Source organism: Acinonyx jubatus, chromosome D4 (genome assembly GCF_027475565.1).
Source record: "Acinonyx jubatus isolate Ajub_Pintada_27869175 chromosome D4, VMU_Ajub_asm_v1.0, whole genome shotgun sequence".
Classification (NCBI taxonomy): domain Eukaryota; kingdom Metazoa; phylum Chordata; class Mammalia; order Carnivora; family Felidae; genus Acinonyx; species Acinonyx jubatus.
The window spans coordinates 78,747,316-78,774,347 of NC_069391.1; the positions used below are offsets into that span (position 1 = coordinate 78,747,316).

The 27,032-nt window shown below is 40.3% G+C and overlaps 1 protein-coding gene across 6 annotated transcripts in view; it reads right to left on the minus strand.

The window, feature by feature from the left end:
* Positions 1-27,032, minus strand: part of GDA (guanine deaminase) — a 171,257-nt gene that overhangs the window by 37,364 nt on the left and 106,861 nt on the right. For 5 of the 6 annotated variants that reach the window (XM_053205274.1, XM_027041037.2, XM_015063263.3 and 2 more), the window contains 2 exons: positions 6,897-6,985; positions 85-256 (listed from right to left, as the gene is read on the minus strand). In XM_053205274.1, coding sequence (XP_053061249.1) covers positions 85-246 — 162 coding nt within the window. In that variant the 5' untranslated portion in view covers positions 247-256; positions 6,897-6,985. The remainder of the gene's footprint in view (positions 1-84; positions 257-6,896; positions 6,986-27,032) is intronic. The other variant, XM_027041035.2, reaches the window with a different exon arrangement.

Here is a 27,032-nt window from a genome sequence, read left to right on the forward strand (position 1 = left end):
TTAAAAAAAATTTGCCCCCCAAAATGGACCCTTCTACAGGTGATTCAGTCATAACACACCACTACTCACAAGCAAGATACTTACGACAACTCTGGTATATATTTCTTCAGCAAAATCAAGGTTCTGGAATTTGTGTTCTACAGGAAACGTGTACTTGGTCAGCCAGTCCAAAAGTGGCAGGTCTACATTACTCCCAGCAAAAGAATACTGAGCGGCATGGATGTGCGTATCAACCAGCCCAGGCATGAAAAACTCACTGGAAATTAATACGAGAGGAAAAGAACTTTAATACCATCTTCAGTCATTTTCCATATCTTTAAATCACATCTTCTGTCAACAATGATTTAATTGTTCACCCCACACAGGTTTAGAGCTGATGCAACCACAGAGGGCTGTAAATTCCCCTGTTATCTAGAGATCAAGAAACAGCAGTAAGGCTCTGCTGGGAGAGACATGGCTCCTCTGTTAAAACGGCTGGTGTGAGGTTAACCAAAGATGACAAAGGGGAAAAAGCACAGCACGGAGTAGAAGCAAAGCAGCCGTGGACCAAGACACCTCACGACTTTGTTCTCACGACTGGAAGGGTATCGGCGGCGAGCAAAGATGAGAAAGAAGGTCTTGAAAACATCTAGAGCCCTGCTGAGGAATTACTCCCAAGTCACTAAGGATGACTGATGATGACACACACACAGTGGCCACAATTTTAGACCCAGTGGTCACCTGACCTTGGCTGACTGAAAGAAATCTAGTCTTTTCCCATCTGATGTAGGGGCTGAGTTCTGAAATAGAAGCAGCAATGCACACTGAGGCTGATTAGGGGCAGGCAATCTTAGGAGACGAGACTATCAACCCTTCTCCAGGTGCTGCTGATCTCTCTTGCTGTTACCTTGGCCCTCCAACTGATTTTCATATGTCTACTGATTCTTACAACAGAAACTTCTGGAAAGATGTTTTTTTAAAGAGTTTTCAGAGGCATTCCCCACAAAATCGAGACAAACCAAAACTAACGGCTTTTCTAAAGAACGAGTCCAGTTTACTGGTGTCTATTAAGTGTCTAAACATATCCCAACAGATATTTGTTAGAAGACAGTATGCGCCACCACCCTGAGAAAATACTAATTACATTTTAATGTACATAAAGAACTCGAGCTCAAAACTTGACATAACAAAGAATTCCTTATTCTACCAATTCAAATGTATACCACCTAGGTGGAAGACAAAACCAGGACCGCCTATAAAATGCTTTAGTTTCAGGGGCGCCTGGGTGGCTCAGTGGGTTAAGCATGTGACTTCAGCTCAGGTCATGATCTTGCAGTTCGTGGGTTCAAGTCCCACATGAGGTTCTGTGCTGACAGCTCGGAGCCTCAAGCGTGCTTCTGATTCTGGGTCTCCCTCTCTCTCTGCCCCTTCCCTGCTCGCGCTCTGTGTCTCTGTCTCTTTCAAAAATAAATAAACATTTTTTAAACGCCTCATTTTTAGAGCAGTGGTAACTAGGAATGGGTAGTGCTACTGCTGACAGTGGTAGCAGCAGGGAATTTTCTTGACAAGGTGCATGTACTGGGCACTGGGCACCGCACCTACATGCATCATCCTACTTGTGGGAGGCGGCTGATTATAGGGATTCGATATATACATTCTTGACTCAGCCTGCTTGATTTTGAATGCAGACCCTGCCATAAATCAGCAGTGGGATAATCGATGTGTTTTGTGACTCTGTTTCCCCTTATGTAAAAGGGAGACAGCAGTAGCACCATAGGGTTGACGTGAGGATTGTTAGCATGTGCTAAAACGGCACCTAGATAATAAAAAGCATTCAAAAAGAAAAAAAGCAGTAGTTGTTATGATGATGTAATGCTCACAACAAACTTACGAAGTAGTGTTGTTATCTTCATTTACACAATAGAAAACTGAAGCTCGGGAAACATGAGTAGCTTGGAAAAAAAGCAATCATTCAACTAGTCCAGGAAGTTTGGTCTACAGACTCACAACTCTTGGTCACTACCCTCCATATGACTGAACTCTTAATGCACTCTGGCAATGGAGAGCAGTGACCAGCTAGCATGGCAAGAAGGCAGCATGTCTACAATGTGGGGCATGAAGAGAGGGAGGATGAACTAGGGATTCCTCTCAGGCCTGAGTCACTGACCTCTCAGGATAACCCAGTCCTTGGCACCTTTACTGTCTCCACTACCACACAGTGAAATGGTGGTATGATTTCTTTATGTAGTTGAATCGTTCAATTAAATAATATTTCCCAAGTATGTGATACGTTTTAAAAAAAAAACAACTCTCCTAAGCCTTCTGGAAAGTCCAAAAAGAAATAAGACATCTTGTCTCCAAAAAGATTATAACCAGGTTGAGCAGATTAGGGGTGAGTGAGGATATCTGTGTGTGTGGTGTGTTGGGGGGGGGGGTGTTGTGAGAGAGCTAGAGAGAAAAAGAGAAGTAAATCTCGTCATAATATAAAAGATCTTAGTGAGCAATTTCACTCCTAGTGATTTACCCAAGTGAAATAAAACATATGCTTACAAAAACAAAAACAGGGTACAAAAATATTTATAGCAGCATTATGTGTACTAGCCTCAAATTGGAAACAATCCAAATATCACAGGAAAACAAATAAACAAACTGCTGTATATTGACACAATGGAATACTATTTGGCAATGAAAAACAAAGAACTACTGATATAAACAATAATATGGATGCATCTCAATACATTATGATGGATGGAAGAATCCAGACACAAGACTTCTTGGTTTATTCCATCCATACGACATTCAAAAACAAGCAGAAGTGATCTATGTGGTAGAAAAAAAAATTAAACAGTGGATGAGGGGGTGGAGAGTGACTGGAAAGGACACAAAGGAACTTTCTAGGCTGATAGGAATGTTTTATATCTTTCTTGGTGTGTTGGTTACATATGTAGATATGCTTATCAAAATTTATCAATTCACATCCCTAAGATCTATGCACTTTACTACATAAAAAATGTTTCAAAAACAACAACAGTCAAAAAAAAGTGTCTTTAAAAAGAGTCTTGAAGAGTCAGTTAAGTGAATTAATTGGTATTGGTTATTCTGGGGTGCCTGGGTGGCTCAGTTGGTTAAGCATCTGACTCTTGATGTCAGCTCAGGTCATGATCTCACAGTTCATGAGTTAGAGCCCCACATCAGGCTCTGCACTAACAGTGCAGAGCCTTCTTGGGATTCTCTCTCTCCCCTCTCTCTCTGACTCTACCCCACGTACTCTCTCTCTCTGAGAATAAATAAACTTAAAAGCATTTTGTATTGGTTATTCTGTACCCAAGAGAGAGGGGATTGAGATGGTATTTGTTACATTTTTTTCCTTCTCTTTTGCAGAACTGTGACATATTGAACCACAGGTTTAGGACAGAAATCTGGTGGTTCCAGGCATGTGTTGGGAGATTCCTTCCATCTCCCAACCATCACATTTCTAAAGAAAGATTATGGTGATAGGAACAAAAGGAAAAGATGAATACAAAAGAAAAACCTTGACATTTTATCAGGTCTGGGAAGCAAAGGAGAGGAATGAGTTCAAGAGAGAGTTTTTGAGCATGCGATGCTGAACATATGATACAAAGGGCAGAGAATGTAGGAGGAAACTCCACATTGAGGGAGGGGCAATGTTACGAAGCCTAGGGCCCAAGTGTAACCTCCAAAACATCAGAAACGTGGGTTAAGAGGTCACAGAAGATGTACAGATGGGATTCAGATTGGAGAGTCTGCCCTGAGCTGCTAACCCTAGAAGCTGGTGGTGCCAGAGACTTCTGTGGAAAAAGAACAAAACTGAATCTTGAGCAGCAGCATCCACTTAAGGAGTAAGAATGAAGAAGAGAAGGCCATGCTCCCTCTGGGCAGATTTGTCAGGAGGACAAAGGGAGACCCAGGAAAGAGGTATGAAGGGCACCAATGAAAGGAAAGGAGTTCAGGACAGGGAATGGTGTTAAAACTGCAAGGGCAAGTGGTTTCAGGAAAGACAGAGTGCTCTCATTTCAATGCAGTGGTTGGGGGAGACACCCAACTTCACATGGCTTCAGTCCCTCATTATATCTAGAATGGTTTAGTTACTGTCCTAGGTGCTGAAAAGACACACAGGGACATGGAAGACGAATGTTAGAGAAAGTACTGGGCGGAGGGAGAGCTCTCTTTAAAAATATTTGGTAGTGAAAGAACGGTAGTGTAGGAGGAGAGGGAAAGTCACACTTTGTTGAGCACGTTTTTAAGAAAGCAGAGACGAAAGAAGCAAAAGAGATAATTTAGGGTACAACAAATTCAGAGGCGACAGAAGAGCAGGGATTTACTGCATCCTACATGTGACTTTCATCCAGAAGAGCTAACGATTCTTTTGGGGAAACAGGAAGCACTTTCTACTAATGCTTATTAGTAGAAATATTGACATGAGCAATATTCACATATTGCTTATATATGTATCATGTATGTATCACAGGTATTGATGCATGTGTGAGTGTGGACTGTGAGAGCTGCTCATGAGATCAGAGGTCACTGAGCCCAACTAATCATTTTATAGAGAGAGCAAAAGGAAACTTGGGCACAACACGCTTGTTTTCAGACATGCATCTTGTTAGTGGTGGCCTGGTCGGGATTAGAACTCGGTTCTCCACCGAAGACCTCACTTGCAGCTAAATCATAACTAATGAAAGTCAAGCTGCAGACACAGCAGAGATGAGGCCTGCAGGTGGAAACAGAAAAAGGTGAAACAGCTCTCCTTCCTTCTGCTTTTCAGCTTTCCTCTTTCCAATTTTACTTATTATCTTAATTCCCTTAGAAAAGCTCGGCGTCTCCCCCCTCCCCAGATAAAAACCAATCGACTTCATCTTCCAAACCTGTGGTGCTGGCCAGCCTGTATTAGACTCTGAGGACAAAAAATAAAGTTTGCCCCGATATACACTTGCCAGAACATCCACCCATGTTCTAACCAAGTGGAAAACGTTAATAAAAGCTCCACAGTCAAAACACATGACTGTCTAGAAGCGTCTGAGTTGCCCAATCTGTTTGTACATCATTGTCAACCTTCATTAACCTGCCCTGCAGGGGGTGTGATGGTCCCATGGGCCTGGGGAGCCCAGGCTATTTGAAAATGACTGTTTCTTGCACAACAACACAGGCATATAAAACTATCAACAACATTCTGTCTTCATTTAAAATTTTGGTATTTTGTTCATCATGGATTCTTTGCATTAATTTTGATTTTTCAAAATACTGCACCAAACTATTACTTATCTTGATTACTGACTTTTTTTTTGCCCTCCCCACCACCCTTAAATTCCTTGCCCAAGGTGAACACCTCACTTGCCTCACCCTAATCCTGGCCCTGCCAATGTCTCTATGGTCCCATAGCCACAATCTGATCCACTTCTATGAAAGCACCACTCAGAGTGTTCCAGTTAGTATTTGCATTTAAAAAATCCACATCGTGCTGAGGTAGACCTGTAGGCACAGGAAGTCTGATAAACACTGTCAGAGACATCATCTTCTGTGGCATTTAAATTGCTACTTAAAGAAATTCAACTGCACGTATCTCGTGTGTTTGATATAAGAATTACTTTGTATTTTGGACGGCTCAGTCAGTTAAGTATCTGATTCTTGGTTTCAGCTCAGGTGGTGATTTCACAGTTGGTGGAATTAAGCCCTGCCTTGGGCTCTGCGCTGACAGCAAGGAGCCTGCTTAGGATTCTCGCTCTCCCTCTCCCTCTGCCCCTCCCCTGCTAGCTCTCTCTCTCTCTCAAAATAAATAAACACTTTACAAACAGAATTACCTTGCATTTTAAATATTATTTTTCTGGGGTGCCTGGGTGGCTCAGTCAGTTGAGTGCCAGACTGGCTCAGGTCATGATGGCACAGTTTGTGAGTTCAAGCCCACATCAGGCTCATTGCTATCAGCAAATAGCCTGCTTTGGATCCTCTCTCTCTCTGCCCTTCCCCTTCTCATGCCCTTCCTCATGCTCTCTCTCAAAAATAAACATTTATAAATAAATAAATAAATAAATAAATAAACAAACAAATAAATAAATAAATATTCTTTTTCTTCAAAGACTTCAGTCTTCCACCAAAGTTTACATTTTGTCTTACCTTACCACTTCTCTGTGTGTGGTGCTTACAGGTCCACCAGAATCTACATTTGTTTGATGGACTTACCTCCAAAAGCAGCCTCATAAAGAGGGACAAAAGAATATAAAAGACCACAGAAGTATTTGCCCTTCCCCCCACCCTCCCACTGCTGAACCACTTGCTTATGGCCTCCCGACTTCCCTCTCTTCCTCTTGTGCACTCCCACAGTTTCTGACCCCATATCCCAAAGGCACACAGGCAGGAATCTTAATGTCAGTCATTCCTCAACATATATTCTCAAGAAAATCTAGAAAGAGGAAACAGGCAATAACACAGAAGTGGCTGGAATTAGGTCTTCCCTAACCGTGCTGTCAGTTACTGATCCCCAAACCTCCATCCCCTTCCTCCTGGTGGTTTATCTCGCTTGCTCTTTATTTCCTTCACAAAAGGTATCACAACCTATCGCTGGTGTGCTTCTGTGTCTGTGCACCCACTTCATCTCTGAGATCCCCGTGGGCTGTAAACCCCGCAAGGGCAAAGACTTCATAGACCATTTTCTGCTCCAGATCCTAGTTCTTGCAAACAGTTAGCTCAACAAAGGGTTGCTCAAGGAATGAGTGAATGATGGCAGACTCCTGTTCTCAAAGTTTCCACCCTACAGCTCCCTGTTCTCTAGTCCCCTCTCAACTCACCCCAGAGGGGAAAAAAAAAACAAAGCCTCTCTGTCTCCAGGCAGGTGTCTAATCGTCTGAGACTAGTTGACATCACTAGTTGACAGCAAAGGGAAGAAGTTGGCTATGACTTACTGGTTGCTCAGTTCTCTTACTTCGCACGGCCGGAAGCACCATTCTTTGGCCAGCTTTTCCTGTTGAGATGCTTCTTCTAAAAACACTATCTTTAAAAGAAAGAAAGAAAAGAATCACAAATTAATAAGCCATTGGCATTTGTTGTTGTTAAATGTCTAAATCTTTTAAAAAGAGACTAAACTGTAGCTGAATTGATTTTTAAAGGTGTTCCATACCAAATGGGATAGCGTTCAGAGACAAAAAGACAGGGTTTTGCCTCCGCTTGTCCAAGGAAGTAAGGAAGTTTTTCCTTTTCTGCCTTTCTGTAGGCATAAGTAAGACTTCAAAATTCTAATTTGAAGATATAGGGTATTAAAAATCGTTCATTGATATCTATTTCTCCCCCACCCCAGAATGATTGAAGGAAACAATTGTTTATAGAAAGTGTACCTCACTGCTGGTGAATAAAAAATTTTTGTTAGGCTTTGATAGGAAACCCGCATCTAGAGTAGGGTAGTAGTGTATCATGCGGAAGGTTATTGACACAATATGATTGCACATAATAATTGCCCAGTAATCAAATCTTAGCATGACTTATGTTGATGCTCTGGTGCTGGACATCAACCATAAAAAGGGAGGTCTGCTATATTTTTCTAGTACTGTGGATGAGATGCTAATAGAGTGATCTCTCACGCAGGCTTGGGAGCCCTAGGCAACTGCTGGGGAAGCTTGGATGGGCCTCTTCCTCTCTCTTTGTCTGGTTTCCCCATCGCAAACTGGGGGTAACATCAGAGCATACTTCACAGGGCTACTGTAGAAAGTAAATATCATAATTTTGGAAAAGAAATTAGCACATCTCTAGAACATATTAAATGCTAGACACATTATATCTATTGCTGATTTTTTTTAATACAGTGTTATTGTCTTCTCTATAAAAATGGATTGCAAAGCAAGAAAAAACAAGGAACAATGGAATATATATATAAAGGAAATATCTTGCATTTCATTTATAAATGTGATATTGTGAGAATACATGTTTCGTGGAACATAAAATACTGGAAAAACACTGGTAGATAAAATGTATCTAATTAATTAGAAGCAAGGCAATATAGTGTGGGAAAAATAGTTTGTGGAACTGAAAGTAAAGTAAAATATATGTTGACTTCTCTATTCATTGATGATATGCTTTTTTAAAAATTGGGATTTTTATCAGAAGAGGAAAATAAAAATGTAATTCCTACAAATAAGAAAAAGTAATTTGATGAGTCTAAAAAACATATTTGAATTCATAAGTAGATCAAAACAGATCCATAATTAACTTAAAAAACACAAAAACAGTATTTATCTATAAAACTCAGAGCTGACTCACCATTAAAGACATAAATACATACACATACATACAAAAACTATACAAAGCACTATATTCACACATTTGAATATATATTTCAAATAAACGTGTGTTTTTTTAACATTTATTTATTTTGAGAGGGAGAGAGAGCGCATGGGGAAGGGGCAGAGAGAGAGGGAGAGAAGGAATCCCAAGAAGGCTCCGTGCTTTCAGTGGAGAACCAGACGCAGGGCTCAATCTAACGAACCCGTGAGATCATGACCTGAGCTGAAATGAAGAGTTGAAAGCTTAACCGACTGACTCACCCAGGCACCCCTGAAAGAAATCGTTTTTGAAAATATGAACAATCAAAATTTATTCTGGGAAACTGAAGGAACTAGTAACTCTAGAAGAAACTGAGGAAGTTTTTCTAACCCATTAGGGAAGCTCGCGGTTCAGAACCATGATACCTGTCACAAACACAAGTTTCTCCCTCCTAATAACTGGGGCTCTACCCTGAGGACACGATTGTCTCTGTGTTTCTCATGCATCCCGGTCAGGCAATGAGTTTGGTTTCTTCCATACCAACCATGGCCATCTCTAAACCATTTTCCCTTCAGCTCCTTGTAAACTAAATTCCTTTAAGACTCACCCCTTCCAGCTTTCAAGAGCACCTTTCCTCTCTTTGTTGTTCTCCTTTACCAACCTTTCTCTCATTGTCTACATTTGTCAATGCCTGCCTCACATTCTTTCTCTCCACTCCAAGCCCTGCCTTCATTCCTTAAAAAATCATCATGGATCCTTTCAACACCATGACCACCTATTTCCACGAACCCATCTTCAGTGATTTGTTCATAAACGAGTGAACAAATGAAGCTCATGAACTTCACATCGTGGTCACACCTTGGACATGTTCATGACCCATAACTGTTCCACCTCCAAAACTCCTGAGTCATACATCTGACAAAAATTACCTCTCTTTCCTGTTTGCCATTTCGACTCCTCCAACCAGTCTTCCACCTGAATTTCCCTTTATCTTCTCCTCTCTACTTTTCCCCAGTCCATCAGTGCTCTTCTTCCACACTGTCCTTGTCTAGCTTAGATTCTACCACCTATTATTTCATATTTCTTACATCTTAGTCAATACATACCAGGTAGAAGTTTAGCCTTAGCTGAATCCAACTCTCCCCTTCTCTGGGCCGCAGCACATGACATGGTTGATGGAATATCCATAATCTTCAAGGTCCAAAGTGTTCCTATCAACTCCTATCAACTCCTGGCACCCTAAGACATTTCTCTAGCACCGTGGTCTTTACTTTTAGTAAAACTTACAGAAAACGTAATTGCATATCCACCAACAGATCATTAAAAGTGCTTTTTCAGTGATATATTAATAGTAATTTTTATCAAATAACTCAGAAGGAATTGAAAAAATTGAGAGAGGGGCGCCTGGATGGCGCAGTCGGTTAAGCATCCGACTTCAGCCAGGTCACGATCTCGCGGTCCGTGAGTTCGAGCCCCGCGTCAGGCTCTGGGCTGATGGCTCGGAGCCTGGAGCCTGTTTCCGATTCTGTGTCTCCTTCTCTCTCTGCCCCTCCCCCATTCATGCTCTGTCTCCCCCGTTCATGCTCTGTCTCTCTCCGTCCCAAAAATAAATAAACGTTGAAAAAAAAAATTAAAAAAAAAAAAAAGGAAAATAAAAAAAATTGATGCTACTCCTATTTCATTCGACCGACAAGTTAACACTCATCCAGAGATATATTATCTAGTTGGAGGGGAAAAAAAGCTTTTTTATTTTACATCTAACAAATTATCTTATAGCCCCAGGGAATTTTAAATACTTTTATACACAAAAACCTAACTTCAGTGGTTGATCAATAAAAGACTTTCAAATGTAAAATTATATTGCATTAGCATAGACTCTGTAAGGAAAGTAGAATAGTTAGTAATTCAAGAAGAAAAGGGAACTATACAGCATTTCAGATCATTAAGAAGAAGAGAGCTCATGATTTTTTTAAAAAAGTAGATTAAGACATATCAAATCACTATTTTTATTCTGTTAGATACATTTTAAAAGTAATGTCACAGTTCAATTTTAACACGTATATGTTTACAATCTGCAAAAAATTATGGGCTTTTTATGTATTTAAGTTATTTTTGAGAGAAAGGGAGCAAGCACATGCACACATGTGCAGGAGTGGGGGAGGGGCAGAAGGAGAGAGACAGGGGGAGAGAGAGAGAGAGAGAGAGAGAGAGAGAGAGAGAGAGAGAGAGAATCTTAAGTAGGCTCCACACCGAGCGTGGAGACCAACACGGGGCTGGAGCCCACGACCCTGGGGTCATGACCTGAGCCAAAATCAAGAGTCAGAGGCTCAACCGACTGAGCCACTCAGACGCCCCTGTTCTTTAAATACCATTGGAGGGGTGCCTGGGTGACTCAGTTGGTTGAGTGTCCTACTTCAGCTCAGGTCATGATCTTGTGGTTTGTGAGTTTCTAGCCTGCATCAGGCTCACTGCTCTCAATGCAGAGCCCTCTTCAGATCCTCTGTCCCTCTCTCTCTCTCTCTCTGCCTCTCCCTGCTTGTACTCTCTAAATAAAAAAATAAATAAATAAATAGGACATTTAAATACCATTGGAAACCTGGGTTGGAGACAGCTTTAATTCACAAATCAAGTACTTAATTAATAGATTGCTTTCTTGTTCTTATTCATGTATTCACTCAACAATTATCACCTGCATGTAAATAAATTGATAGGTGAATATCAGATATATTGCATAGATTAGTGAGTGCTGTGATGAAAAATAAATCAAGGTAAATGGATGAGATAAAAAGTGGGGTGTGATGGATGTCTCTGAGAAGTGATGTTTGGGCACAGATTTACATGAAGGGAGGGAGTAAAACACTTGATATTCTGGGAGGAGCATTCCAGGCAGAGGGAACAAATCAGCACAAAGGCTCTGATATGTTATTCAAATTTAATTTAAATTGGATGCTTGGCAAGTTTTGAAACATCAGGGATACCAGTGGGGATACACGACAAGGACCAGAAGAGTAGAGATGGTAGCCGGGGCTTTGTAGATCATGGTACAGCCTTGAGATTTATTTTTAAGAAGCATCTAAAAGTATGTTGGAAAATGAATGTGGCAAAGTTATAAAATATCACTGAGATTCTCTTTATGGGACAATGCTCTTTCATCCTGAGTTTTTCTGGGCTTATGTGGCCATTCAACCACGTCTTCAATCTTTCACCATTTAATGAGTGCCTGTTATAACCCACGCACTTCCTCCACAAGCCACGGATTAGGTGGGCTGTCTGGCACATACAGAAATCAATAAAAAACAAGTTTCATAAAATCATAGATGGTGCCAGCTCACTGGAACCTTCTCATCTGACCTCCTTGTTTTCCAGATGAGGAAATCGAGTCCCTTCTGTTAAGCAAACAATTCCAAATACTCTCTTATTTGAATGTGACTATTTAGGATGGGCAATAACAAGAATGTCAGCAATACTAAAGCCAAAAGTAGATGAGTAATGGCTGTTAGCTAGTGAAAAAAATCTTTGCAAGATAGAGGCTTCAAACACCAGATGGTAAATTTGGGCAAGATGTTTGTTGCTATGAACAGAGTAAACTGCTCTTCAGGCCATTGTGAAATAGCTTGCCCATCCAACTAAATAAGGTAACATATATTGCAACCCATTACATAAAATCCACCCTTAGGCCCTGTAATGGGAAATAAGATCAGATCAAAAACATGAGGTTTCAAAGATTTCTGAATCTTTTGGACGGAGATGAAAATCACCATATTAGCTCAGTTCACCACAAACAGATTAATGGAAAAGAAAGACAAAGTGTGATTGCCTTAAAAAGGCAAAACAAACAAAAACTTGTCAGCTTATAGAGGTAGAACTGAACAAACTCATGTTACAAAGGCACCAAATGGCGGCATGGGGAACTTACACATTCAGATCTGATATTCTCATGTCACAGGTGAGGAAACGGACCAGGCTATATAACTTGTTGAAGGTCACGAGGCAAGCCAGGAGTATCTGCTTGACTCGACCCGTCTTATGGATTCTCCCAGACCTTTTATGATTGCTTCTGCAATAGTATTAACTAAGGGTCAGCAAACGTTCTATGAAGGGCCATATAGTAAATATGGACCACATTGTCTTTGTGGTAAGTACGCAGCTCTGTCATGTAGCACAAAAGCAGTCCTGGATAATAGATAGGCCTGGCTATTTTGCAATGAAACCTTATGTATAGAAAAAAAATTGCATTTTATATAATTTTTACTTGTCATAAAAATTTCTTCTTTTCCAATCATTTAAAATGTAAAAATTATATTAGCTCACTGGCCATATATAATCAGTCAGTGAGCTGTATTTGACCTGTGGGTCGCAGTTTGCCAAGCTTTGCTGCAGACTCCTAAAAAGACTCATGGATGTTATAATCATATAATTTGAAAACCATCTCAGTGGCTTACACTAACATTTTCAAAAAAAGCTTTATCTCAATTTATAATTGGTTTTTCAATTGGCAATAACTTTTACCAATTATTCCTTTAACTTTAGCGTTTGATAAAATACTCTTGGAAAAGTATACATTCTGGCTACCTTATAAAACCTGATTTTGCTATAGAAATACAGGTATTTTTCAATAGATTAAAAAAGTAACTTCAGTAATTCTTGTGATCTAATGGCATTGTAAATGATTCGTTGGCATTTAGTAACTTTTTAGTACAAAAATAAAACATTCTAAAATTATGGGACATCTGATAATAAAAATATTCTTATTAAATGTGCTTACCGTGTACGACACTGTCCTAGACACTTTACCTGTGTTAACTCATTTTAACTTCACAAGAACCCTGTGAGGTAGGTACTATTATTAACCTCATTTCACAGATGAGAAAAGTCAGGCATAGATATGTTAACTATTTTACCCAAGATTACACAGCTGGTAGGTATCTAAAATTTGAACTATAGTCCCTGTCCAGGTTGAGGGCTATTAAGCAACATGCTATACATTTTTAAAATTGTCTTTCATACAAAATTTTTTTAAAAGCCCTCCCCTTTAATTTCTCTTTTTGTTTTGTTGTTTTGTTTTGTTTTTTTACAAAATATTTCTTTGTGCTTTTCCATTTCCTTCCCTTCCCTTAATACGTCCCAGACTGTGGGCCTGGTGGGACCGGGAACACAAAGGCAGTCAGGGCGAAAGGTGTCATCAAGGCTAAGAAGGCTAACAGGGCCAGAAGAGCTGGGAATGAAGAAGTATAGAGACAATAAGGCAGGTTAAGAGGACAGGGACGGCTGAGGAGACAGCTACCAGGATCAAGAGATTGATTACACACAGGTAACCAGCAAGTAGGTAAATATACTGTGGTTAATGATAGTATTCTCAGAGGGGAGTTACAAATATAGAAAGGGAAGGCTAGCATATGGTGGTACTGGATTTGAATTGGAGGTACTGGTGTCAACCATGGTTTTTCATTTAGATAGATCAATAATAAATAAATGGATGCATACATACATACATACATATACATACAGACATAAGTCCTTCCTAAGTCTGTGTGCTGAGAGGGCTTAGGAACAATGATACTCTGTAGCAATCAGCACCCATAATGCTCAGATCTTGGTTTTTATATACCATTCTCCATTAGAAAGAATCAGATTGACTGCAGCAACGGCTGCAGCAGAGAAAGTACATGACAAATCTGGAATGTAATTTTGTACCAAAAAGGAAGCACTGAAAATATAGTTGAAGAGTGTTAAAAAGTCCACAGGAGCCACTCTGAAGAAGCTCCAGCTAGCCAAATATGGGCCAGTTTTAGCATCTAATAATAGTAATAATAATAGTAATAATAAATTAAATCCCAATGAATAAAATAGGAATCCCTGAGTCCACACAAATGAAGGAAGGAAGGAAAGGAGGGAGGGAGGGAGGGAGGAAGGGGAGTTTTTTCTTACAGTAGAACACCAACTAACCCATGTGGAAAGAATAATAGAATTAGAAAATGAGCATTTGGCAGCCATCATTGTAATAAATGACTCATGCAAAAATCATCAATGAATGTTAAAACTAGTGGGTGAAAATTTTGTTGCAGAACAAGATATTTATATAAATCCAAAATATCTCCCCACAAAATTTATTTTACAGAGAAAAATAGTAACTATATGGTAGAAAATCTTGGTAAATACTACTTTAACTAAGTGAACAAAGTTAACATCAAGGGATGTTATCAATGTTATCAATGGGATAAATCAACATTGTGTGCCTCCTGCTATGATGCACCAAGAAGAACGCAGCTCCATTTCTGTGGTATTCCTGCCAAAAAGTGCATAATCTTACTCTAATTATAAGGAAACATCAGGTAAACCTAAACAGGAAGGCATTCTAAAATAAAACAAACAAATTGTCCTGTATTCTTGAAACTTATCCAGGACAAGAAAGACTTGAAGACCTGTTTCAAGTGGAAGACAACTGAAAAATCATGACAAGAACGTGCAACCTGTGATTCTAGTGGGGATCCTGACCCAGAAGAGAGAGAAAGCTATCAAGGACATTGCTGGGTCAATGGACAAGGTTTGAATGGATCTGTGGATAACAGGGCAGAATTAGATCTATGTTAATTTTCTGATCTAGATGATTGTACATGATTATGTAAGATAGCATCCTTGTTTTTTCTTTTTAGGAAATACATGATGAAGTATTTAGACTAGAACAGAATGTCTGTAACTTACTCTCAATTGGTTAAAAAAAATGTGTGTGTGTGTGTGTGTGTGTTTGCATATGTATACCTACATATATCTAGAGAAAGTGGGAAAAAACCATGAAGCAAATATGGTTAACATTATAATGTTAACAGTGGGGGACCTGGGTGAAGGCTATATGAGAGTTGTTCATAGTGTTCTTGTAACTTTTTAAAACAATTTGCAGTAACTTAAATATTTAAAAAATCTTAACTACCAAACAAACAGTATATTTCTTAGAATTACATATATTTAAGGGCGCCTAGGTGGCTTAGTCAGTTGAGCTTCCAACTCTTGATTTCAGGTCAGGTCATGATGCCAGGGTCATGGAGTCAAGCCCCACATTGGGCCCTGCACTGAACATGGAGCCTGCTTGGGAGTCTTTCCCTCTGCCCTTCTCCCCAGCTCTCATGCTCTCTCTCTAAACTAAATTAAACCAAACTAAATAAAATAAAATAAAATAAAATAAAATAAAATAAAATAACGTAACATAAGAAATACAAATATTCAAATGAAAGTATAAGGACAAGTAAGGACATGATAAACATAAAATTCAGGATAATGGCTCCCTCAGAGGAGGAAGGGAAGGAAAGGGGATGGAAGGGGCATCTGGGAGGCTTTGAATAAAAACAACGGTTCATCATGTCTTCATCTATTATAACCACACAGGCATTACAGCTGTTCTTTTTTATGTGAGCAAATATATGAACAAAAACAAATTATATGCTCATAATAAATGTTAGTTTTTAACTTCAAAATCATATTATATAAAATGTTTACACTGATAATCTGTGGAACACCCAAATGACCAACAAGAAAAACTAAGAGTGGGGTGTAAGCAGCGAGAAAACAGAATGACACGGATCTAACGTTGATAGCACCCAACAACAGCAATCTAAAGTGAGGTCATATATGTTCCTTCTTTTAGTAATGTGCCCAACGACCTCTACATGCACCAGAGTTTGCAAAAGGCTTTGGGATACAAATTATTATGCCCTAATGTTTTTTATTTCTTCAATTCAAAATCCCCTGATGCCTTAACCAATTTGTGAAATAGGGAAACTGCTAAAATGGTTACAATTATCACAAAACATTGAATCAACTTCACTCCAAATCTCAAAACCAAGGTTACATGACACATTTGAATCATGAAATCATTAAACAAGCTAACAATTTCAGCTGCTGTCTCACAAAAGACATCTTCAGAAACTAAATTCAGCAAGTGGACAACTGAGTATGAATTTAGGAAAAACACTCATTCTTCTTTTGAGAACCGAAAGGTGATGTCAACTGTCCCCAAAGTTTATCTCAACAGACTGCGGCAGATACATAGCTACTGATAAGAAAATGCAGGTATACACAAAAGTTCTGGCTACACAAGTCTATTCCTTTGGGTTTTTTTAAACATGAACTCTGCCTTAGAGACCTGTTATAGGTTGAACTGAGGATCCCTCAAATCCAAACACTGAAGTCCTAAACCCCCAGCACCTCAGAATGCGACTGTATTTGAAAATATGGTCTTTACAGACATGATCAAGTTAAAGTGAGGTCAATAGGATGGGCCCTAATCCAATAGGACTGCTGTCCTCATGAAAAGGGGAAATGTGGGAAGTTGATATGACAAAACACAGGGAGAAGATGCCATCCACAAGCCATAGGAAAAGGCCTAGAACAGATGCTTCCCTCACAGCCCTCAGAAAGAACCAACTCTGCTGATACTTTGATCTCAGACTTGCGGCCTCCAGAACTGAGAGACAATAAATTTCTGTTGTTCAAACCACTGGCTTGTACTTCGTTCTAGTACTCCTACAAAACTAATAGAAGTCTCTGTAGGAGGAAAGATTGGAAGACTATTCTAGCAAATAAGCAAAGGAAAAACACTGCAGAAACTCTCTTCCTTTGTTTTCTGTAGGCACCTCGTCTGAGAAGCTTGAAGTGGTTATAGAAAACCAAAACACTAAACTCACTGAAGAACCAAGATTCTGCTATTTAGCAGTTCTGTGAACACAGGCTAATCCTGTACTTTTTCTGACTTACGGTTCTTAAAAACGTGCTGATAATATGTGCCACACTTTTCAATCTTATAAAGGCAAACTATTTTCAAATGGAGATATGTAAAAACAGTCCATGAAGTGTAAAAGCTCTCTGTAAACATAGGTATTATCAGTAGTGTTAATATTTGATATGGTAGGAGACGACTGCCGTTGCAGTGTGCTTTGATTTCAGAATGGCATCGGATGGCCCCAGAGAGTTAACTTTGTTGGGTAAGCTCAAGAAAGGCAAGCTGGGTGACAAAAGAGTTGGAGAATTCATATTAGTTTATATATTCCTACTCAAGGGGTTGATGAATACAATGAGGGACGCATGTCTGGAGATGGAGAGAAACATCAGTAAGCTCCACCCCAGCCTCTTCTTATTAACAGCTTTTAGATATGAAAAAGGTAACAATTTGGAAGGGATAGTTTATTCCCTAGATAGCAACATCAAGTTTTAAACAGACATCCATGGGCTAAGACTACCAGAGAAAGCTTAACCAGAATGTAAGTAAAACCTGACATTTTCTATTTAAGAAAAATCAAATGCACAAGGTAAAGATGTGTGAGACTTGATAACCACAAGGACCATGAGCTCAAACAAGCCATGTGGAATAATTGCCCATAAAAACAGATCTAAGTAAGGTCAAATGTGTAGAAACACAGGCAACACCTGCTTTGCATGGTTCTGATACTTATCAATTTCAGATACCACGGTTTAGTTGAACAACAACAGCGCCCCAACGGCATGGTTCAAGGTTACCATGTCTACCAGTTACCATGGTCTACTATCTGTTACTGAGTTCACACACCGACAGCAAAGCATGTAGTTGTGTTACCTCCTTGTCTCCCAGAAATAAACTCACGTGGCATATTACAAAAATAGATCATAGAAAGAATGAATTGCTTAACAACGATGAAAGTACAGCAGAGAAGTGAAAAGCCATAGCACTAGAAGTGCTTAGCATAGCACAAGAATCTAACATAATGGGAGTTATACAAGAAATAGCTGACCATGGGAACGCTGACATTGCCACCATTGGAGAAATTCTAGATCTACAGCCAGAGGAACTTAGCGGAGGTAGACTTATCAACATAAATGAGGATAGTGATTAAAGATGTCTCAGAAGGCATGGCACCAGCAGTAGCTTCCCATTGAAGGAACTCTCAGAGAAGTATCTCAAGAGAGATTTCACTACATCGAGAGTTCAAGACGTAAAATCTTAGAAGTTGATCCAGAAGGCAATTTGCCAAGGCGAACAAAAGATGTCTGCTCTGTATAATTATTATATAATGAGAAGAGAAAGGCAAGCACTGTCCAAACTACTCTTGCTGTGTTTTTTAATAAAGAAATAAAACACTGTGATTCTCTGTTTCCAATGTTTTAAGGTATCCTACATGAACACTATTTTTACGGTTTCTTTTCATCTCCCCATGCATTCAGATCAGAAGGAAAATTTTTAATACTTTAACAAAAGTGTTTAATGATCTCAATAATCATAATTTTCTCATTGATTATTTTTTCTTAGGCTTATTTATTTATTCTGAGTGGGGGAGGGGAAGAGAGAGAGGGAGAGAGGGAATCCCAAACAGGCTCTGCACTGTCAGTGTAGAGCCCAACTTGGGGCTTGAAATCTTGAACCAGGAGATCATGATTTAGGCCCATCAAGAGTTGGATGCTTAAACCAACTGAGCTACCCAGGCACCCCTCTCATTGATTCTTAAGATTACTTTGCATGATTTCAGTTTTCACAGTGGTTTTTTTCAGTCTTTCCCTATTGTGCCAAGTGAGGACTGCCTTGTCCTGTCCTTCTAAATTTAGCTTAGGGTACAGAACTAGTTGTTGGCTTGCAGTTGTGGAGGGATGAACTGAATTGAGATGTTTTCAGGAAGGTGACCAGAAGGTGAAAAAACCCTGAAATCAAAGCGTGAGGGGAAATTCTGAGTGGAGCTGACAGTATTTTCTCTGAAGAAGAAAGAAATCAAGAAGATTACCCTGGTTGCAGATAATGGACACACCATCACATAAATGTGCCACTCTAGAGCAGCAGAAGTAGTTTCAATATTGGAATGTTCAGCAGAAGAGTTGTCAATTTCATGAATAGAATAAACTTCTAACGATTGAAAGTGGGTATAAATGGAATTCACTGACTCATCACGTAGTGAACTTCTCATAGCTGGAAGTGCTAAGCAGAGGCTGACTGACCATCTGTTAGGTTTGTTGTAGCAGAAATTAATTTCTACACAGGGTGAGAGGGGGAGCTCCCTCCACAACTCAGATTTCAAACATCCATGTGGTGGCTCTAAAACATGTCCACAGATTCTTCAGTGCTCCTCTTTGTCAAAAGGTGGAGTCTAGTTCCCTTCCCCAATCTTGTAGTGGACCAAACTTAGTGATGTGCTTGGAATGAAGCACTCATGATGCTATGTGACTTCTAACGCCATCTCAGAAAAGAATAGCTTCCACCTGGCTCTCTCACTCTTGCATTATTACTCTGGGGGAAGCCTCCCATCATGCCTTGAGGATACTCAAGCAGTCCTGGGAAAAGCACTTGTGGGGAAATACCACAGGTTGCTGCCAACCACTGTAAGCACCAGCTTATAGTAATGCAAATAAACTTGAAACTTGGAAGTGGGTCCTTCAGCCCCAGTCAAGCCTTCAGTCATGGCCAACATCTTCACTGAAGCTCCATGAGAGATGCTTAGCCTGAGCCTCTCAGTTAAACTTCTCCTGAACCCCTGAGGCAAAGGAACTGTGAGGATAGCAAGTTGTTTTAAGCCTCTACATTTGAGGTAATTTGTTACACAGCAATACTCACCCAATACAATCCATTTTGATCTGAACACTAAGGGTACAATGCAGTCTTGAGAAGCCTACTCACACAGCCTTTTTTTTTATGCCACTTTCTTTTAATAGATCCAAACCACAACTTCCAAAAATTACCTCCTATCATTGAAAGATAAGTGATTATACAATGGTAATCTGTTGTAAAAGTACACAGCAGAGAAAGATTCTAAAATGAATTCCTCCCACTCTCCCTGATTATTACCCTACATTCAAATCTGCTGCAAAAGACTAATGCAGACCTCACCAATAGGCCTTAAAGTTCTCTTTAATAGGCATGAAGTCCTTCAACAAGTTCATCTCTCGGTTGCAAGTGGTCAGTGAAACAAGTCCTGAGCCTTTCAACTTTTCATATATAAAGGGACCATCTCTTTTAATATGGCACCATCTGCTCAACCAAACTTAAAGGTCCAACCCAGACTTCTACAAACTCCAGACCCATATATTTGACATTTTCCTTGATACCTCATGAGTATTTCTCACAAAGCACTTCAAAGTCAACATGTTCAAACTGGAATCCAAAATCTTATTCCCAAACTTCATTAGTCCCTTTCCAGGATTCCTGTTCTGGAGAACAAGACCTCATCAATTCACAGTACATTGTAGAAAGTTTTGCCACATCTCTCTCTTATCCTTTGCTTAAAACCTCAATGGCTTCCCACTGCATTTAAGATTGAGAAAAATTTATAACGTGATCTACAGGGCCCTGAGTGGTTTGCACCTATGTGCCTTCCTAGCCTAATCCAATTTCAGCTTAATCCCATGTCTTGCTCCTCACTTCCCTTGCCCTCTCTGCTCTACCATATTGATCCCATTTAGATCCTGTAGGCACCCTACTCTCGCCACCATGGCGCCTTTACACATGACCTTCCTTCTGCATAAACACCTTACTCTATTTTTGCCCAATTAACCCTACTCATATTTCCTATTTAAGTTTAGCTGTCTTTCCTTAGGATGCCTTTCCAGACTACCTCAAATTCCTCATCCCCATCCCCAATGAATGATTCTCAAAGCACCAGGCACCTTCTCTTTGTGGAAAAACATTGTGGTTAAATGTACAAAATCTAGAACCAGGCTGCCTGACCTAGATCCTTTGCTGTCGTGTGAATTTCGACAATTTAGTTAAACTCTCTGTGCCTCTTTTCTCATCTATAAAGTGGGGATAATAGGGGCACCTGGATGGCTCAGTCGGTTGGGTGTCCAACTCTCAATTTTAGCTCAGGTCGGGATTTCGAGGTTTATGAGATGGAGCCTTGTGTTGGGCTCTGCACTGACGGTGTGGGGCCTGCTTGGGATTCTCTCTCTCCCCCTGTCTCTCTACCTCTATCCACGCTGGTGTGCGTGCGCTCTCTCTCTCTCTCTCTTTCATAAAATAAATAAATAAACATTAAAAAAATAAAGTGGGGGGGGGCACTTGGGTGGCTCAGTCAGTTAAGTGTCCGCCTTCAGTTCAGGTCATGATCTCGCAGTTTGTGAGTTCGAGCTCCGCATCAGGCTCTGTGCTGACAGCTTGGAGCCTGGAGCCTGCTTCGGATTCTGTGTCTCCTTCTCTCTCTGCCCATCCCCTACTTGTGCTCTATCTCTATCAAAAATAAATAAATATTAAAAAAAATTAAAAAAATAAAGTGGGGATAATAGTTGTAAACACTTTGTGACAACTAAATAAGACAATATACATAAATGGTCAGTATGGTGGCTGACACATCACAAACATTATATAAGTCTGAGCTACTATTTGATTACAGTTGCAATTTCACAATCTCACATGTATTCATAACTAATGTTTTATTTATATCTGTCTTTATCATTAAATGGCAATCTCACAAGGGTGGAGATGTTCATTTTTACTCATTGTCATACTTCCATTTCTGGCCACAGTCTTAGTACATCAGAGGTGTTTAATGGACACTGGATGAATAAATACATGCCCTAGACTCTGGAGAACCTTAAAATGTCATATTAAAGAGTTTAGACTTCATTCTCTGGAAGTTTTTTTTTAACAAGAGTCAGGTGAAAATTAATGGAACAATGATTGTAACGTAAGTTGGGAGGACAGTTTAGTGACAGGAAGAAGCTTTTGTAACCCATTTGAATGGTTCATTTTGGTGAAGGCAATGGCCAGTGCAGAGAGTAGCAGAATGTGGGCAGAATGTTAAGGAAGGACCCTCACAACTTGGTAGTATACTGGATGTGGAAGGAATGGTTGAGGATATGTATACATATATATATGTGTGTGTGTGTGTGTATGTGTGTATGTATGTGTATATACACACACACACACACACACACACACACACATCTCTGAATGAGAGAATGAGGAAAGAAGGATAGAACTATGGAAGGCCATGAGGAGATAAGGGTTTGTGAGTGGAGAGGAGAGACGAGGTGGGGGGGCAGGACTTGTAGATAGAGCTGTCCAACAGCAGGTGTGGACACAGGACTGAAGTTCTGGAGGTGGCCAGGTCTGGAGACAGGGACCGGAGTCATCTGTGTGGAGGTGAGTGTGAACTCCACGCAAGAGGATGACATATCTAGGAAAGAGCCATATCTGGATGAAAAAGCTGATGGAGGAAGCCTAGGGTTTGCAGCTGATTTGATGAGTCCAGAAGGGTGAGAGGAACCAGGAAAACAATTGTAAGAGGTAAAGCCAGAGAGACAGAACTGGGGAGTAATGACATGGAAGCTCATTCCCACCCACTCTTGAAGAATTCAGCTGAAGGGCCAACCACTGACTCGGTGACCTATGCCCTCAGGTTAAACAGGGCATTCCTCTGGCACTGGTTGCATGCGTCTGCTAACAGCACTGTGGTAGGCTCAATGAAGAGCTCAAGGATTCCAGGTGAGGCCATGCTGATGGCTGCAGCAGATGGCTGGGGTTGGACAGGTGGAAGACGTAGGAGATCACGTTGTCCACATCCCCTGACCCCAGGAGGGGAGAGGCGCTGGAGGTGAAAAAAAAAACACACCGGTGGTTGATGATTTAATTAACCCTGCCTACATAATGGAGCCTCCACAAAACCTCACAAGGATGAGGTTCAGAAAACTGTAAGACTGGGGAACAGGTGGACACGTGGGGAAAGCTCCATGACATTTCCCATGCCTTGTCCTATATATCTCTTCCTTCTGGCTGTTCCTGAGATGTATCCTCTTATAATAAACCAGTTATCTAGTAAGTGAATAAATAAGTAAGTAAGTAAGTAGGTAAGTAAGTAAGTTTCCATTTCCTTCCTCGTTTCCAGAACAGAGAAAACACCTCAGCAGAAAGCAAAAAAGAAGGTTGGCAAGAAGTAGGCAATCGGGAGTCACACGCCCTGAGTTCACACCCCAGCAAAACAGATAAAATCGTGTACATGCTCATCTACATAGAATGCTTAAGTACATCCTGGCCCATCTCTACAATGCAAAATTATGGACGACTAAGATGTGCTAGTTTATGTGCTAATAGGAAAGGACGTCCAAGACAAAGCGTTAAACAGTACATTTAGTTACTACCATTTGCCAGGGAAAAACGACTACGTATAAATATTTTCAAGTGTAAGCTATGTACATTCGTTTGTATGTGTTCTACACTATCTCCAGAAAAGTATGTAAGACATTGGTAACAGACATTGGTTGCCTGTTGGAAGGGGTGATACCATGTCTAGGCTACAGGAACAAGGAAGGGAACTTACCAGCAACTACATCTCCTTTTGTGCACTGAGAACTTCCTATCATGTGCATGGATTTATTTTAGGTAGATATTTTTTTAATCCCAGTTCCAACATGCATCAGCTGTGCGACGTTGGCAACTCATTACTTAATCCCACTAGACCTCTGTTTCCTCACTCATAAAATGAGAATAAAACGACTACCTTCGTCATAAAGTGGCTGTAGGCATTAGCTGAGATAGCACATGTGCAAATGCTCGAAAGAATGCCTGAGGGCGCCTGGGTGGCTGAGTCGGTTCGGCGCCTGACTTCAGCTCAGGTCATGATCTCACAGTTCGTGGGTTCGAGCCCCATGTCAGGCTCGGTGTGAACAGCTCGAGTCTGGAGCCTGCTTTGGATGCTGTGTCTCCCTCTCTTTCTGCCCCTCCCTTGCTCACGCTCTGTCTCTCTCTCTCTCTCTCTCAAAAATAAAATAAACATTAAAAAAATTTTTTTAAAGAATGCCTGGCATAAAGTTAGCATTCAGTAACATCTACGATACCTGTTTCCATAAATATGGCGGGCAAGATACTGTAAAGAGCCTTCAGTTACAAAATAATGATATGCTGCACAAGACTTCTTAGGTAGAACTTTCAGGACACAGGGAAAGCATCGACGCTTTTCAAAAGGAGGCTCTAGGCGGAAAGAGGAGCAGTGAGCAGTGAGCATTGAGCTCAGACGAAATGCACGATAGTCCCTGTAGTCCCTAGCTCACAAAAGAAGAAAATAAAAATCCTTTCTGGAAGACCACATCCTGGAACCATTTCACAGAAAAGGAAGAAAGACCCACAACGAGTGCTGACTAGCCCATGATCACACGATCCTTTGAATAACAGAATCCCTTCTCTAGCTCAGGTATGCCAACTTCCAGACTAATACATTTTCCCAGAAGATTTACTTTATAAAATCCCTTTTACACACAGCTCCACAATGATACAGTTATTAAGGTCTGGAAAAGATCTGCACTGGATGAAGGCAATGATGAGCTTTATTTTTCTCTCAGTTTTTATATATATTCCTCGCCGCTTGCTGCATACGTTATGTAGTTCTAGGAGAGTCACTTTTTGCCAACTAGAATTCTGTCTTTACAATTATTATGTGCAAATCCCCTCCCCCACTCCTGAGCTCCTGCAACCAGTTCGCTCCAAGAGCTCAGGGAAAATTGTGTGTTTTCATGAACACCGCATCATTAGTCAAACCTGTGGGTCTAATCCAAGTTTCCTGTTGTATTTTACTTTTATGGCAGCCATAGAATAGTATTTGATGCCATATTCCCTAGGTTTAAAGGGGCAAAGGCTTTATGCTTGATTTACAATTCTCTCCTCATCCCATTTGGTCACTGGATGGGACACAGGTGTAAGAAATACCAGAGAGCGCCCCCTCCTGGAGGCTCAGATGTAGGGCACCATCACCTGCTCTTAGAGCCGGAGGATACGTTTTTTTTAAACGACTCTTTTTTTCTACCCAAAATGGCAAAATTGATAACGTATTTTTGTTGGTTTTCCATTTGTCATGTTAATTACAAAGCCTTTCCCAGTTCCCCTGGAAAACCAAATGTTTTTCAATTTCTAGCCTTTTTGGTTGTTGTTGTTTACTGTTGGTTTGTTAATCAGATTGACTGCATATTGAAACTTGGATGAGAACAGAAAGGCAAAATTTTGGTTGGTTGTTTCTGCCAAGACTTCCTACAGCTATTCCAAGGTTTGATTTATAAAGCCCACTTACAAAGTCTATATAAATGTGTAACAAAATCATGGTGGCCATCCAGGCAGCATGCATTCACAGCTGCTAACTTAAAGTCAAATCAGGGCTCTATTTCCAAAAGAGTAGATTTAAAAAGATAAAATCTGAGTCTGACAAGAAGCATTTCATGTGACTTAATATTCTCTCCCTCCCTGCTTGTCTGTGTTCTCTTCATAGTATCTCTAAATGCACTTGACATTAGATTTCACACAACCAACATGGGAACTGCCTGCTTAACTCCACAAACTTAACTCCTGAAACTGATAAAAGAAACTCAGAACAGGCCCAGCTATTGGTTTTACAAATTCCTCTCCTGTGTGAAGATGTATGCCAGCCATGAACTGTTACTAGGTTACTTTTCACCACTGCCAAAGCCAACCTAGGAGGTCCTAAAGCTCTAACATGTAACAACATAATAGTGTTATTGAAAACCTGATTAAGAATTAGCAAATTGTTGATCTTGGAAAGGACACATAATTGCTTCAGGTTTACTGACAAATTGTCAGAATGCCTTAGGAGTTTTGTGTTGCAAGACAAAAAGACAAAAGCAAACAAAAATTTTATAACAGTAACTGACGACTATATCCTAAGGCTTCCATATACCCCCAAACATCTGAGTAACAGTAAAGCGTTTAACTTCTCCCATGCCAGAGCTGCTAAAGGTATAGACTTTAGAACTAGACCATGTGGCTTTAAATCCTGACTCCACTAGTTAGTTATCAGCTATGTGACCTTGAACAAAGCACTTAAATTGTTGATGACTCAAGTTTCCTCATCTGCAAAATGGAGACACAATGGTACTTAATTCACAGTGTTGTTGCAATGATTGAGTTAGTATACATAAAAGACTTAGACCAGTGGCTGAAACATAAGATGTGCTATACAGGGGCTCCTGGGTGGCTTAGTCGGTTAAGTGTCCGACTCTTGATCTCAGCTCAGGTCTTGATCTCAGGGTCTTGAGTTCAAGCCCTGCATTGGGCTCCCTGCTGGTCTACTTAAAAAACAAAAAAAGTGCTATGCAATCTTTTGCCTGTATTAGAAATAATCACTTTCTTATTTATTCATTCCTCAAATATTTGCCGAGAACTACTTTGATAGCACGTCTTCATTTGCCCATCCACATTCTCAAGAACATTATACCATTTTATTAAAAATGCCAAGTTTGGGTTGTTTTTCAACTACTTCTTGAGAGTTACCGCATATAGAACAAGGATGAGAAATCTCGCTGAGGCACCGGTGCGGGCGAACCGGTTGGGCTTGTGGGCTTACCAAGTGATACTGACCAACATGCTGACATCAGCTTCTGGGATTCGGTCCTAAACCCCAACAAAATGAGAAGCAGCCATCTGTGAAAGTCACACCTGTGCACGTCAAGAGCTTGTGACGGGGTACATGCCAATCAAATCATGGAACACAGAGGTTGGGGGAAGCTGCTTAAAATATTTTTCTTGGCCTACCTTTTATCGTGTTCGGTAATGCATTTCAACTGATAACAATTCAAGGCAGCACATACTGTTGAAATGTACCTCATATGCCCATCAAACTGCTAAGGATATATACGTCAGATATATACATATCAGATATACGTAGAAGAAATAATCCTCACCTTTCAAGAGTTCATATTCTAGGGGCACCTAGTTGGTTAAGTGTCCCACTCTTGGTTTCAGGTCAGGTCATGAACTCACGGCTTGTGAGTTTGAGCCCCACATCCAGCTCAGTGCTGACAGCTCAGAGCCTGAAGCCTGCTTTGGATTCTGTCTCTCTCTC